Source organism: Leptonotus elevatus, chromosome 2 (assembly GCF_054856555.1).
Source record: "Leptonotus elevatus isolate MCC_2025b chromosome 2, RoL_Lele_1.0, whole genome shotgun sequence".
Classification (NCBI taxonomy): domain Eukaryota; kingdom Metazoa; phylum Chordata; class Actinopteri; order Syngnathiformes; family Syngnathidae; genus Leptonotus; species Leptonotus elevatus.
The window spans coordinates 21,249,650-21,265,040 of NC_141240.1; the positions used below are offsets into that span (position 1 = coordinate 21,249,650).

Genomic DNA, 15,391 nt, shown 5'->3' on the forward strand with positions numbered 1-15,391 from the left:
ATTCTATATGTTAAAATGAAGCAATGTCTGATGACTTCATGTTTAAGCAGTTACTCAGTACTTGAGAATTATTTTCAGCGAATTCATTTTTACTTGTACTTGAGTGATTTTGTTTGATGACTACTTTTTACTTTTACTTGAGTAATATTATTTTGAAGTAACGCTACTCTTACTTGAGTACAATTTTTGGCTACTCCACCCACCTCTGGTCATGTGATACTTCTTTAAATATGATTCATCAAGTGAAATGACATGAAGTGACTTATTTATATGATTGTGTATTACTGTGTGGAAAAGTTTGAATGTAAATGAAGTGCTTTAGAGCCCAGTCTCTTGGTTATTATTTTATTTATTTATTTTATTATTAGAGTTACTGTGGTGAACCTCTGTCAGACAAAAAAAATAGTGTGCCTTGCGGGAGGTTGGCAAAAGTGACAGAACATCCACCAGGAGATTTTAAGTTGAATCAACATCAGTACCGGATTATTAATTGAACCTGCTTTTATGCAGTCCGGGTGTGATGGCAAGATATGAGCCTATACTGGACCTAAAATCAGGAGACTGAGAGACTGAACCAAAACTAAACCTTGAACCTTCACTGGTCGGGCTGGTAGGAGGCTGCATCTTCGTGCAGCCGGTTCTCTTTATTATTTTTAGTTAAGTTAAATATGGCTGACGGATTGGTGCATGCGTAATTTACTGATGCTCATAAAGAAAATTTATTACGGAAGCACAGTTAAAATAACTTCAGTGGATTGATGATTACAGTTTAGTTTGGTTTGAAATAATTGACGATTAACGATGACTGACGCTCAAAATTCATTGACTCGCCCACCTCTGTTTTCTTGCTCTTGCAACTTACTCATCGTCCATTCATTTATTCAACACATTCACTTCTCAACTCTTGGACTATTTTTCTGAACACTAAAAAATTTGCTGTCAATTGTTGAACTGTCCATTAATACAGACAATTTAATTTGTGCTGTTGGGTTACTACGGTCCAATAAAGGTTACATTGAATGCTTTTTTCCTATTGTTTATTTTTAATATTGTCTGTCTAATAATCCACGATGCCAAGGTTTTCAGTTTCTCATTCTCCACTGCTAGAGTTGAATCTTTTCTCCAGAGTCTAGCCCAACATCACAACCATATCGTTATATTTTTCTGTACGTACCCTGTACTCAATAACTGTCTTGCACATGGGATAATATACTTGCTTATACTACTGGGGGGCAGGCGAAGGTGTGTGTGTGTGTGTGTGGGGGGGGGGGGGGTGATTAAAGGGATACTTGACTCATTTAGCTATTTTCAGCAGTAAGAAGATAATATTTTGTCCAGAATTAATTTGATAACTTTCTCATGGACAATTAATATATTTACAAACACATTTTTCCACTTGCTGTCGACTGAAGATGACATTACGCGTGCTGAGGAAATAGGTAACAACCAAAGAAAGAGTTTCGCCATGTCGGGTTTGCAAGATGAGCCGTGAAGTATGTCGTATTCAATTGTGGAGATATTAAACTACTTTTTCGCCTTCATTGGCCTCAGTAGCCTATAGTTACCTGGTACAATTGCGACGTGCAGTTAGCTAGCTAGCTATGCCTACGCCCCGAAAATACAAGCCAAGATGAGTGACTAGTAGACATCTCCCTAAAGGAGACTCGGTTGCCACACAGCTTGCAGAACCTCCTTGCTAGTGCCGACCCATGCAGAAGAATGTGCAGTGAGCATTGCCAGTACAGACCAATATACATAATTTGTTTTTTAAAAGAGAGAGGGAAAAAAAAGAAAATGGAAAATGAACAACTGCCCATAATAATTTGATTCAGAAATGTCAGCGCTTTTTCTGGCCACTTGCCCATTCTCCCTACTGAAGAGGGTGACCTTTAACTAAAACGTCTTCTATAGCTCCCCTACAATGCAAGAAAGACACCTCGGTAACTTGTGTTATCGTCATGCAGAGAGGAGCTGGGTTAGAAAATGAGCATTTGGTTTTGTTGATTTGAGGATGCAAAATAAAATGCAGAGCTTTTTTTGTTGTTGTCTATCTTACACAATAAAAAATGATTTAATGTGATTACTGGGATGTTTTTTTGGGAATGAAACAAAAAACATAAAGTAGGAGGAGGTTTTCTGCCATGCAATGGAGTTAGGCTTTTATTTTGCTGGGCAAAAAGATAAAGAAAAATACCTTGATCACTGCCACCATCATTACTGTTGAAATCTGCACCTTTTCTGTGATAGTTCGCTCCTAGTGTTGAGGAAAAACATAAAAGAAAATGCAAGAAGATGTCTGTAATTTTTAATAATGTAGCTGTGATGTTATTTGAATGTGCAATTACATTTGTGACACTTCACACACAAATTGCGTTTCAGTTAACCGCGCCGTGCCTGACAGAGCAGTAAAGTGCAGAAAAAAAAGAAAAACCCAAAAGTGATTTATTTTCCCCTTGATTTGTTAAATGCAAAAGTAAATTGCGAAAACAACTTCTCGTTTGATTTTTTTCACAGTTGAAAGGTTGCAACTGTCGTAGCCGCACAGCAAGCCAGCAAGTTGATTGCTGCTGTGAAAAGAACAACAAGGCTTGTCAGTGCCCATGATTTACATGGACAGCATTATTACAATATTTACAGAAAATTGTATTATGCAATTCTGGGAAAATATTGAAATGAAGTCCTTTATGTGCGTATCAATGTACAAAAGTCTCATGAGGCACCACGTAGTCGTTAATTAATCAATCAGAGGCTTCATAGCCGCATAGATTTCCTTCTGCTTCCTGTACTAGTAACATTTTTGTCTTTTTAATATCTGCAGTCATGTTATGGTCCAAGCAATAACATTAAAATAACAATAACAACAGAGTCACCACCAGACATATTCAAAGGTACACTTGCCTTGTACTACGTCTGACCTTATTTTCATGAGCCTCACTTTTGCAAGCTGAATATTGTCGGTATGATTCTTTTGGTCCACTAACATCCCACGAGAAATTTCAGCACAGAGTATAGCCTACACGATGGCCAAATATTGTTTAGTAGAAATTCAAGATATCATTTTGCATATGGGTAATCACAATTAACGGCCATAAGTAAATGCAAAATGTAAACTCTACGAAACAACCCAATTTCTTCAAGCGGCGTTTATCTAAAAAGAAAAGAAATACAGCATCTCACATAAAGTGGCCAGTTGCTCCCGAGGGGATCCTGTGAAGTTTTATCTTTACCTCATAAAGTTCAAAAAGATTACTTGCTTTGACTGAGGCAACACCTTTCTTCAACACCTATGGAAAAAACGTAATTTGCTTCCGGAGATTCCTTTAAATAAATCACGAGCATGGCTGGAACATGATGGTAATCGAGAAGTGACAAACCTGAGCAAAATTGTGTGAAGATTCTTTATTAAGCCGACACTCACCCATCTATTTCCTGTACGGCTTATCCTCACTTGGGTTGCAGTCAAGCTCAAGCCAATTTCAGCTGACTTTTGGCGAGAGGAAGGGTACACCCTGAGCTCGTCGGCAGCCAATTGTAGTGCACGTATAAACAAACAGTTCAACAATTTAGAATCTTCAATTCACCTCATATGGTGCAGGTTTTTGGAATGAGAACGGAAGCAGGTGTACACAGAGAAAGTCAAGTCAAAGGTCTTCTTTGCAATATGTTGTACGCACCCTTTCTAGTCTAAACAATGTATTCTGATTAATATTGTATTTGTGGAATATTAATTAGGCAGAAAAATCCTATGCATCTCAGGGGGCGGCCATTTTGCCTTGTACATACTGTCCATTGAAAATGACATCACAGTGCCTCAGGCCTCAGGTAACAACTGTCACGGCTCACGTTTTCTGGGTTTGATCGGTGATTTCATTTTTTTTGTAAAAGAGAAAAAAGACAATATAATACAATATTCAAATTCAAAGTAAAAGAAATGAAAGGGCACAAAAAGAAGTAAAACGTGTTTTGTCTGCCCCTGATCAACACAAAAAAAACCAAAAAACACAACAAAAACACAAAATGCATGACAGCGAGCGGTCAAGACGCTTTCAGTGTAACAATACGACAAAATAATTCAAAATAAGTCAACTGCATGTCCTTGTGCTATATATACTTTTGCAGTAATTGTGCTTTTATACATTTCTTAAAAATACAAATAGACAGAGAATATTTTGTGTTACAATCCAGATTGTTCCACAGACTGACACCTCGAGTTAAAATACATCTTTCTTTTTGTTTTGTTCTATATTTAGGTTTGGAAAAAATGTCTCTTCCTCTGAATTTGTACTCACTTTCCCCTTTTATAAATTTGGTTTGTTTATGGTGTAGATGCCACGGACTTCCGACTTCCGGGTTGTACACACATAAGCGCCGTTTCCGGCCACTGCTGGCCGCGTTCCAACACTCGCACCCCCACCGCTGCGCCCCCCAACCGCGCGCTCCCGCTCATCGGCGGGATGGCGTCTCGGCTATCTGAAATGCTTCGGACACTGAGACAGACACTACACGCACGCAGCCTCGCACCCGTCGACGGGAACGCGCAACCGAGGGGCACAAAGGCGGAAGCGCAAGTACTGGGACGCGGCCCACACGTGGCAAACCGGAAACGGAAACAAAGTTGATGGGTGAAAACCCGGAAGTCGGAAGTCCCGCCTCCTCCGTGGCATATAGTCCATTGACTGGTAAAAATTTCATGATGGGCTTTATACAATATTTTAAGGCGGTTAAACTCCATCGATTCATAACATTTTGATGACGTTTGCAAGCCGAGACGTGATTGGTCGTTATCTGAAGGCCTGAGCAACTGTGATGTCATTTTCAATTGACAGCAAGGCAAGAACAAGAAATGGCCGCCCCTTGAAATTGATCAAAACTGGTAGATTTTTCTGCTTTATTCATATTCTACAAATCTAATATTAATCAGAATGCTAAGTTTAGACCAGTTGGGGCGCATAGAATATATTATTGTAAAGAATGTTTTGACTTGACTTCTCCCTCCCCGTCTATATTGCAAGCATGAAAAGGATGAACCGCAAAATGGTGGGAGGATACTTTAACCAGGTGATGAAATAAACACCTGCGCCTCAAAAAAATGATCGCTTCTCATGATTTTTCTCTTTTCTTCAAGGCGTGCTACAACTGAAATAAACACATTAAAAAACGACTGCTTTATATCTAAACACAGCAAAAGTACAGAGAATAAATATCGATTTAAGAGTTCTCAGCCTTGTCTTGTAACCATAATTTCAGTTTGTGACTGCTTTGGCCCAGGGAACAAAGGTTGACACGGGGGATGACGAATCAGAGACCGAGGTTGCTCCATACAACGTTAAACAATGGTCAGTGGAATGATGCTGAGTTTACTCTCATTTAAATCAATAGGTGGAAAGAGTACTGTAAGTCAAAGTCAACAAAATAGTATGCAAGATTTCATTTTTGTATTATTCTGTATTGCACATTTGGTTTGTTGTATGCGATGTACTTGAAACGCACACACTTAATCAGAACTGGACACAGCCTTAAGGAACGCCTCCACGTGTTTGACTTTTTCTTGAGCTTTTCTTTTGCCTTTGAGTGTGACAGCGCTTGTTTTAGCGTTGTCACTGCTCCGGCTCTAAAGTGGACCTCAGCGTTCAAATCTCCACTCAAATAAAGAATGAATGTCACTTAATCTGTCAATCCACTTGAGATGTGACAAAACTTGAACTCTTTCCCTGATCCTTGACTGACAGGCTATTACAAAACATCGCTGGGTGGGTAAATAAAGGATGATGGGAGGTGAAGGGAGCACTTATTGTATATTGGAATGGACTTGTCTGTCCCTGCTGATCTTAAAAACATTGCTTTTGACAATCTCTCTGCCACTACGTTGACACAACAGCAAACTATCTGACAAAATTGTAGCTCAGCATATTAAAAGTCCGATAACTGTTCAACATCACAACCAAAAAGGTTTCCTTCTTGCAAAAGTTCTCAGGCCCTCCTTGACCTGCCAGCTCCCCCGACATCCACCCAAATCTGCAGCTACATAAGTCAACAAAGGTGACTGAATTATTCTAACCAGAGAATCCGGGGTCATAGACGACAAAATGTTTAATAGTGGATAACAACACAGTGAGTTGCTTGTGGGGAAGTTGCTAAATTAGTCTTTTAAACCTTTGAACCCTAGCTCTTAACATTGTAAAATTCCCAGGAATGGACAGACTCTGCCTGTACTAAGCTCCAGAAATGGTTCTTTTTTTATATTAATATTAAATCTAATTTCAGATATAAAATCAAGAAAGAAAACAGTTTTGCATCGTGGGATGCAAGTGCAAGCGTTAAAAGACCATCCAGCCTCTAAAAAAATAAAATCTTGGACCTACCGTCCTCAGTGGGCACATAGACGTTCAGGTAAAGGCAGTCTTCGCTCTGCTCTTGAACGTAGCTCACCAGTGTATCCAAGTTGGCCGTGAACCACACGGGGAGCATATCATTGTGTAGGAAGCGATCTTCCAAAAACTGAGGACAAACGGGAGCAAACTGAGTAGCGTTCCTGATGCCCGGCCAGGACATCGGGGGCTCCGGTGCCTGAAACCTGCGTTCCCCTGTTGGGGCCAACGCATAAGGGATCCCCAAATACTGTTCCACTGGTCCCAGGATCTCATTGGGTAAAGTGACTTTGACTCCTCGCAACTTTCCATAGTTGGTGGTGACCACAGGGTATTGTGGACTCTGGATTGCGAGCGCACAGATGGACATGAATCCCATCCAGAGCAGCAGGAAAGCCATGTTGGAACGCATCCATGAAAGGCTTCTGCCAGCAGACATGCTCCTGCTGTGTTGAGCCAAGTCTGCAGTGGTTAAAGTCCACCCTCGGGTGCCTCGACGCCCCTTTGGTTCTTTCTCGTCCTCAGGCTAAAAGCTGGGAGGCAGAGGCAGCGTCTTGGCAAAACAAGGTGGCATTCTCAGAATTTCCCATCCTGAGTCGCTCAGGTCCGGACATCCAGAAGAGAAGATGATCTTGGACGTGGTTGCCTCAGCTCCAGCTTGATGGGAGCCTGAAATTGGAGGGGGAAACGTGAGTGACATGACTTTTGGTTTGAACCCTGCTTAAATGCTAACAAACAAACATGTATTACATCTTACATGTATTAAGTTGATTAGATGTGATTCTATGCCAGTAACGCTGAACACTGAAAATGTGTTGAAAAGGACGCAAATTACATTAGTAGCACTTCCTAGCCCCCCACACGCACACACACCAAAAACAATTGACTTTTTAATGAAATGCTACACAGGTGGTCTTCAAAGTCAGTGCAGGACATTGCATAAATAGGCAGGACATCCGGCTTAACATCAGACTTCATTTAAGGACAAGCCAGTGCCTTTTCAAACGTGATCTGAATCTGATGCCGTCTGAGACGGAACCCAGGATAAGCAGAGCCACTCAACTTGCTGAGTCATCCTGGATCTGACATCAGATCAGTCAACACGACTGCCCATGTCTAATCTCGATGATTACTTTGACTTTGAAGTGAGTTATTTGAGGCGGAATCATCTTGACAATTCCAGATGTTGTCAGGATTAAGGTGGAGAATAATGAAGAAATTTCGGGACACAGATTTCTTTAATGAGCCTGGTTTTATTTTGGTAACAAGCTTTTTTTCTGAGGGAAACGTAAAAAAATGGCGTGTGCTCTCTTTTTGTCTGTGTTCCATCTTATAAAGCTGGAGAGTCAATACGTAATTTTTACTTCTTGAATATGGATGCCAGAGTGTCTTACACTACAGGACCTCCAGGCATCTTGTCTTTGTTCCCCCCAAGCAAGCCCATCTGTGCATATGCAGGTCACAAATCTAACATCTGCAGATGTTTCATATAGTGAGATAAAAACTTTCTTTCTTGTGACTTGAGGCTTTTTTTTAACCCTTGGGTAAACAACTGGAATCTTCGCTACAGTATGTGGTTGATCTGTGTCTAACCCCAAGCCTCAAGCGGTGCAGTGGGCTAAAACTCCAAATGAACCAATTTTGTCGTTTAAGAACCCTAATAAAATGCTGAATCTGTATAAATGCTAATACACCAGAAATCCACAAGAAGTAGCATGATGAAGAATCCCAGAAGCCCTCCCCTTCCGCACTAAAAATGTGCAGCTGGTCTATTTGTGACAGACGCCTGTTCAATCCGTACAGGGCATTCTAAGCGTGCGGGTGCGGGTTAAAGCATCTGGGGTATTTTTTTAACTAAAACCCTGCAGACCATTAATGGGCAGACAAAACGCTCCACTTCTTAAAGCCTCCCGTTGGGATTTAAAGCTGTGTGCAGGCAAGAACAAAGCCACAGCATCATCAGGGGCTAAAGGGTTCAACATGCTTCAACTCCGCTTGATGGAATATGATGTCTGGAGTTTGTCCTGAAGCTTGGATGGGAAGATCTGTCTCCTGTAGCACGATGGACAATGTATTTTTTTAATTAATGTGATATTCAGCCCGAGGTTCGTTCCAATGTAGCCTCAAAAGACCTTTGTTATATTAGTTAAATTAAAATGAACACTTCGCTATCCCTTTATAATCTTCCATCCATCCCAATTTTTCTTGCCAACTGGTAGACCCCAAAAAAGTCTGAATTGACAACAGATATTGAATTTTTTTTATACAATGTAGAAAACAAAAATAAGACTTTGTTTTCGTGCACAGAGCAAGTCTCGAGCAAAGCACCGTCTAATTGTGTGCAGATAGAACAGGGTGTTTTGCGCTGTTGTTTGACGGAATGCAGACGGCCGATCGAAGTGGCTCCCCGTATTCACATTAAAACCAGGGCAGTCAAAGTGCACACAGTCCATGGCATTGCGGAAGCAGAATTTCACTCTCTGAAGTCCGTGCATAAGATTGGCGTGCGCTCGGTGCATTTATACAGGTCACCTGCAAAATCTCCTCTTGCGGATGATGTAGTTGGCCACATACTTGACGTGGGCAATTGCACGCCTGATCATGCATGCATCCTTGTGTGATGCCCTGCCCCCCTTGTCTCACGTGCCACAAGGTTGGGGAGTACTATTAAAATATTTTTAAGATGATAATGATAATAATTTGTTCAATGGAATAATTCTCTGTCCGTGTTGTTTAAATCTACCAAAATTTCGTTACACCACTTGTACCACGAGTTAGACCTGCTTTTTGCGAGTCTAAAATGTAGCGCATCTACCAAATTCACACACACGCTAAATTAGATGTGCACAGGGAGGAAAATTAAGATTTTTCATTCGATTTTTATGATTGTTTTATCTTATTTATAGTGTTGTTGTTTTTTTGTTGCATTTACTGTCTGCATTTTTTTTAACACATTTGGTTTTATTGTGGGTTTTATGTTACACACAGTAGCACTTTGAGGTTTGATGTCAAACGTAAAGTGATTTACAAATAAAATGTATTATTATTATTATTATTATTATTATTAAGAAGATGCACCTTTTTTCTATTGAGCGAATGGGCGCCTATCTACAAAAATAGGGTCCCTTAAGTAAGCAATTTGGAGTCACCAGGGCAAAAATGGATGTCATGTTAATTTTACAACCCGGTGAAGCATACAAATGATCCCGAATCTGTCATCGTTACAAGACACTGTGGCCAAAAACGCTGCAAGCTCACGTTTAGAAACATTAGAGGAAAGAAAAATACACCTGGATACATAATTGGTAATTAATTGGTAAATACTTCTTTGAGGATGAGACTTTTCAAGTTCATTTATTCTCCTCTCTAGCATATTTACAGCAAAAGATGACTTGCCTCAAGTATTTTGGATACAACCACAGGGTATTCCATCATTCACTGTTGATTTAAGTGCTTACATAATGATGAGATTAACTTCTACAGAGGAGTAATAGCGGCCACATGGTAGCACAAAAACATTCAAGGGTTAAAAGGATGAATGCGGCGACACTTTCCTCCGTTGCAATTGTTGCTCATAGTCCAAGCAAGGTAATAGGCTTGTAAATGTTTTTTCCATGAACAGACACAGTGTACAGTGTTTGTGTTAATGTGGTACATAATGATAAATTGCCCTATATGGCGAGTGAGGGGGCTGAATGTGATGCGCGCAAACCGCCACCGCTGCTGCTCTCTTTGGACGAGGATGGCGTACATTGTTCTCACTCTTACTGATTATAACAGCTCGCTCGGTCTTCTGAATACCAATGAAGGAGTGCGTTACCATTTGCATTTCAATCACAACACAATCCAGCCCGAGGCTGCTTAGGTCTTATCGGCAAAACGTTACTGGCACTTTGAACTACAGCTGCTCACAATTATTCACCTATACATGTCGGGATTTACACACGAGGTGTGTCAAAGGATATTTGAACATTAACGATGGAGCAACATGGCACCTTAATTGAGTCATTTACAGTAGTTGTGAAACTCTTCTTAGTTTGTGTCTGCATAAGTGTATTATACTGAACCCCAGTGGCAAAGTCACACACACCAGAAGGAACCGCAATAAATATATGCACAAACCGTCAATTCTTTCCTGCCACATCTTGTCGGAGACTGAACGAAGAAGATGCTGCAGGATTGCCCTGTGATTGTGCTAGTTGAAAATTTCTCATGGTTTATCTTCTTAAAATAATCGCCTAAGTCATTTTTTCATATTTTTTAGGAAACACAAAAAATGTAATGAACCATTTGCATCATGAAGAGAGACACAAAAAAATGTGTTTCCCAAAAAAATGACATAGGCAATTAATTTAAGAGGGTGACGATATTTGACCATATTGTGTTGGTTGATGCGTTTCCATTTGTAAACGTACAATCCCAATCAGGGCGACAATATGAGGAAACCTCTCCCCCTCAAGGTACGCAGCAATTCTAAAGTGACGGGTCGTGACCCACTTTTAAGATGTGAACCTGCTCTCTGTGTTTACAGACAAAAATAAACGTGTTCCAATGTTCGCAATTGCAACGTGTAATAAGCCCAGAGGTTTTAATTAAAAATGTGGACTTGTGTACAGCGAGGATAAAAAAAAAGGGGCAGAAATATTTGTGTGTAATGTGTAGGGTCTTCTTCGTTTTTGTTGTTGTTTTTTTTTAATATGTTTTGTTTTAATATTGATAATTTTGTACATGTTCCTCCAAAGTTCGGGCACAATGCATTTAAGTGCAAAAGCTAATTTGGTGATCTTGATATTTAAATGACTGACTTTTGTATGCGCATTTGTCATTTTGGGCTTAATTCAGACTTACTGTAAGTAGTTATTTAGCCTTATTTTGCTTTGCTCTTAATCAGGTGCTCCGAAATGAATTCTGAGTGGATTTATGTATTATTTAATTGTGTGTAAAAAGGATCACAGAGGTTGTTTTTTTAAAAATACATGAGCTTGGTTTGACTTTTATAAAAATGAGTCATAACTTAATGAGCATGGGTGAAAATGTTGTTCCAGCTCAAGACCAGTTGAAAGCCATGCATAGGTAAAATACTTCAATGTAACTGTGCTTTTTTTTTCCAGGAACCCACAAAGTTACAGTTACACAGACCTTGACATTTCCCTTCTTGGAAGTGGAATGACTGCACCAACTTATTTTCCTCTACAATGATAATAGTATATATATTTTTAAAGAGTCAGGAGTCAAGGACGTAGTTACAGTACTTGATCTTGTGTTTATATGGAAAATTTACAGCAGCCATATAAACAGTTTATTTTTTACTGTATTTCCCCTTTTGGTATTAGAAAAGAATGAGTGCATATAAAAAGAGTTCAAGTGAACGCTCTCTTGTTTAAAATCTTAAAGAGCAGCTGGTGTTTGCAACACTTCTTGTTCCTGACTAAGCAATTCGAAGCCAAGAAATTGTTGTTGCTGGACTAATATAGCTGTTGCTATACTTTATATTCCTGCCAATATTTCTTTGAGGATGCTTCACAGAAATTGACTTGAGGTATAATCACAACTTGCTGCGATGAGCTCCATCTCAAATTTGTTTCTGAATCAACGCCATGTCATTTGCATTTTGGTTTTTTTTGTAGCAACATCCAATGTTTATCTTTTTACACACCATTTAATAAAATTGCTTATCGAATCCACAAGCGTACTGATCTGAAGAGTAGATTTAAATAAATTGCTTCTGAAGTCACACTTGGTTGACTTGACTTTTAAGACAAACTGAGCTTGTCCTATTTGCTTTCATTCTTATTGTATTTGTTTTGACTTTCTCCATTTTATTGTGTTGTGTTTTAGTCTGGACAATGTATTGCATATTTCACCATTTAATTTTATTAGCGCGTGTTCAACTTCTTTTGTTCACGGGCCTTTGAGCAATGATCTTGTGAATATTTAATTCTATAAAGTGTTAATAAAAAACAAAATTGACCTAAATAAATACAAAGATTATGTTCAATATATTCCTTTAGCCAACAAAAAAAAAAAAAAGAACAATCCATGACATATACCCAAAGAGCATCTGTATATACTTTCTGGAGTGTTTGTAACAATGCTTCTTTTATTTGCTATATGACAAAAGTGTCACCCAGCAAAATGTGCACTTTGCCAAAAAGACACACACAAAAAATCCTACTAAATCTGGCCACACAATCACAAATGACTGGACAGATGCAGCGTGTATGGGTCGAGTGATTTGTTGTTCTTTTGAAAATGACATGCTGAATCCAGGAAGATGGAAGACGGATGATTAAAAAAAAACGCCCTGTAATCTTGAAAGTCTGTCACATGCAATCACAATCATGACATCTTTTTTTTTTGTAGAATCAAATAGGTTCGGAGTTAGAACCCACCTTAAAATAAACATAAAGCATGCCTTGTGGCACGCGTGTGAATACGAAGATGAATTCTTGGGGCGTAGCCTTAGCTAGCCAGCTAACGGCACGTCACAATAACCGCTCAAGTTGTTAAATAGGGTACTGGTTCTCAGAGGAGTGACTCATGCCCAAAAAAATAAAAATCTGCAATACTGAAATGGTGCAAAAAAAAACCAAACAAGTTATAGGCTGCATCTCCACAAACAGTTTCCCATCTGCACATGTTTTTAGCAATGACCTTCACATAAATACAACTTAAAAATCCTGAATTTAGAAAGAAACATTTGGGTTCTGTTGATTCACACAGGATTGGGATAACTTTGATCTACACAAAAATATATCATGATTTTTCTGATCTCAGCAGATCCCAGCAGGATGAATAGGAACAACATGTGATTAAAATTGAATTCTGACTGATCAAATAAATAACATTTGCCATGCAGTAGATATTCATGTATTTATAGATCATTTATTTAAGTGACTTCAAACCATAGAGTTGTAATTATTGAATATAGTGGACCCCCACTAATTGTGGGGGATAGGGACAGAATCAAACCTTAACCCCAAATCCACGTATAACTGGTAGCTATTATAGATGCACTTGGAGAGAAAAAACGAAAGAAAAAACACAAACACTGCAAATTGGTGAATCCGTCTCTGAATTTGTGGGTGCCGAACCACGAATAGGCCTTTGCGAGGCCCACTGTACTTCTCGCTACAGACCATTAAAGTGGAAGATGGACAGGGACAAATTGGATTTTATTTTAGGCTTGGGAGGAGAAAAGACATTCTCAAAATTCTAACATTTCACAGAATCATTATCAAGAGGTTTTTATATCTCTTGAAAGCCAGGTTGCTTCACTGACCTTAAGGACATCATAGTGCAGTTTCCAGTAAGTATGCCATACACATATTATGTCTATTTTATTTTGGCCAAAATCTATTTCTTAGCCACAAATTTGCATTTTGTGTCATACATATGTGCATGTGTATATGTTATCGATTCATTAGAGAAATGGTAGGGCTGTCCAGGTGCCCTTGAGCAAGGCTCCAACTCAAGAGTCACTCTTTGCTACCCGGTTCACTCTGGCATCTCTCCTTGCGTGTCTGCATATGTACGTTTTAAGCAAAAGAAAATGTGCAGCAAACTCTAAAGCTGAATATCCTCATGAGAGATATACTACATGTTTAAAAAGTGGTGGTGCGAGGCAGCGCTCCAATTTTCAACAACTGAAAACTTCCACCATGTCTACGGGTGCTGCATCAAATGGAGGAGATCATATACCGCCGCCTCCACCCCCGCCCAAAAACACACACCACCATCTTGTGGTTGCTTGGCAAAAAGCGTGAGTGCAGAGGGGTGCCAGTCTGCATTTTGATCACACACTTGAGGGAGGTGTTGGGGGGGGGGGGGCATAAATGTGTTTCTGCCCCCCCCCCCTTCCCCCCAATAAAAAAAAAGTGAACGCGCTGTTGCGTTTGCCCTGTTTAAACAGAAAATGACGCACATCGCGGAGTCCTGCGAGACGCACCAACAATAAATGTGCGCGCCCACGTGATGAGTCTCCTCCGTTGCTCTGTCATTCAATCATTCGACCGATGCGTCCGTTTCTCGGACAATTTGAGCGCAACCGCAAGTGCACCAACGCAGCTTGAAGCCTGCGAGAAAACTGTTCCGTTTGCCGATTTCAAAGGCTATGGAACGAGCACATGCGTGCTGTAAATAGATCATTTTGACATGAGTAAAGAAGTAGAGCGCAGAAAATGACAGCGCCGCATCGGCGTCCAGAAAATTCTTACCTCAGCCCTTTTAACTCCCTTCTGCAGGTCCAGACAGACGTGCATTTAGATCCAGGTCCACTAAATTGAGTGCTGTCGAAATCCCAAGTGAGAACGCGCGCGCACGATGCAGCACAACTCTTATAAATCCTGTGTGTACAGAAGATACACGCGCGTTTATTATCGCAGATGATGTTCCGTGAGTCACTGCAGCGGCACTGGAAACTGATGGAGCCAACTGTGATGCCAGGCAGTGCATTGGCGGGACAAGATTAGTGATAAAGAAAGCAGGAGACTCTCTCTTTCTCTCTCTCTCTCTTTCTCTCTCTTTCTCTCTCTCTCTCTCGTTCTTTCTCTATCCCCCCTCGTTTTCTCTTCTCTATTCCTCTTTCTTGTCTCTCATTCTCTCTCTCCCTCTCTCTCTCTCTCTCTCTCTCTCTCTCACACACACACAAAATCACAACACAGTCAAGTTATTCACATTTACATAGCCTACTGTTCATTTTCCATGCACACAAGTGCAAGTACAATCAACATGGATCATGTTATATATATATATATATATATATATATATATATATATATATATATATATATATATATATATATATATTAGATCGCTGTCAGGTCAAACACTCAATGCTCGAAATATATAGGGTATAGACAATACCCTATATAGATATATATTTTTCTTTGCGGAAAGGTTTTGCAGAACAGGGCCTTAAATTTAGTAACTTCCTAATTTTGTGGAGTTTTATTTATTTATTTATTTAATGAATGTATTTATTTTTGCAGGTTGATTCCAGGAAACTGAAGCAAGGTTTTTAT

The 15,391-nt window shown here is 39.7% G+C and overlaps 1 protein-coding gene across 2 annotated transcripts in view; it reads right to left on the reverse strand.

Annotated features, from left to right (window-relative positions):
* nlgn4xa (neuroligin 4 X-linked a) overlaps positions 1-14,966 on the reverse strand; it is a 73,343-nt gene extending 58,377 nt beyond the window's left edge. The window contains exons 1-3 of one of the 2 annotated variants that reach the window (XM_086068544.1): positions 14,585-14,966; positions 6,363-7,037; positions 2,195-2,254 (exon numbers count right to left, since the gene is read on the reverse strand). In XM_086068544.1, the coding sequence (XP_085924670.1) occupies positions 2,195-2,254; positions 6,363-6,807 (505 nt within the window). In that variant the 5' untranslated portion in view covers positions 6,808-7,037; positions 14,585-14,966. The remainder of the gene's footprint in view (positions 1-2,194; positions 2,255-6,362; positions 7,038-14,584) is intronic. The other variant, XM_086068546.1, reaches the window with a different exon arrangement.
* Positions 14,967-15,391: the final 425 nt, after the last annotated feature.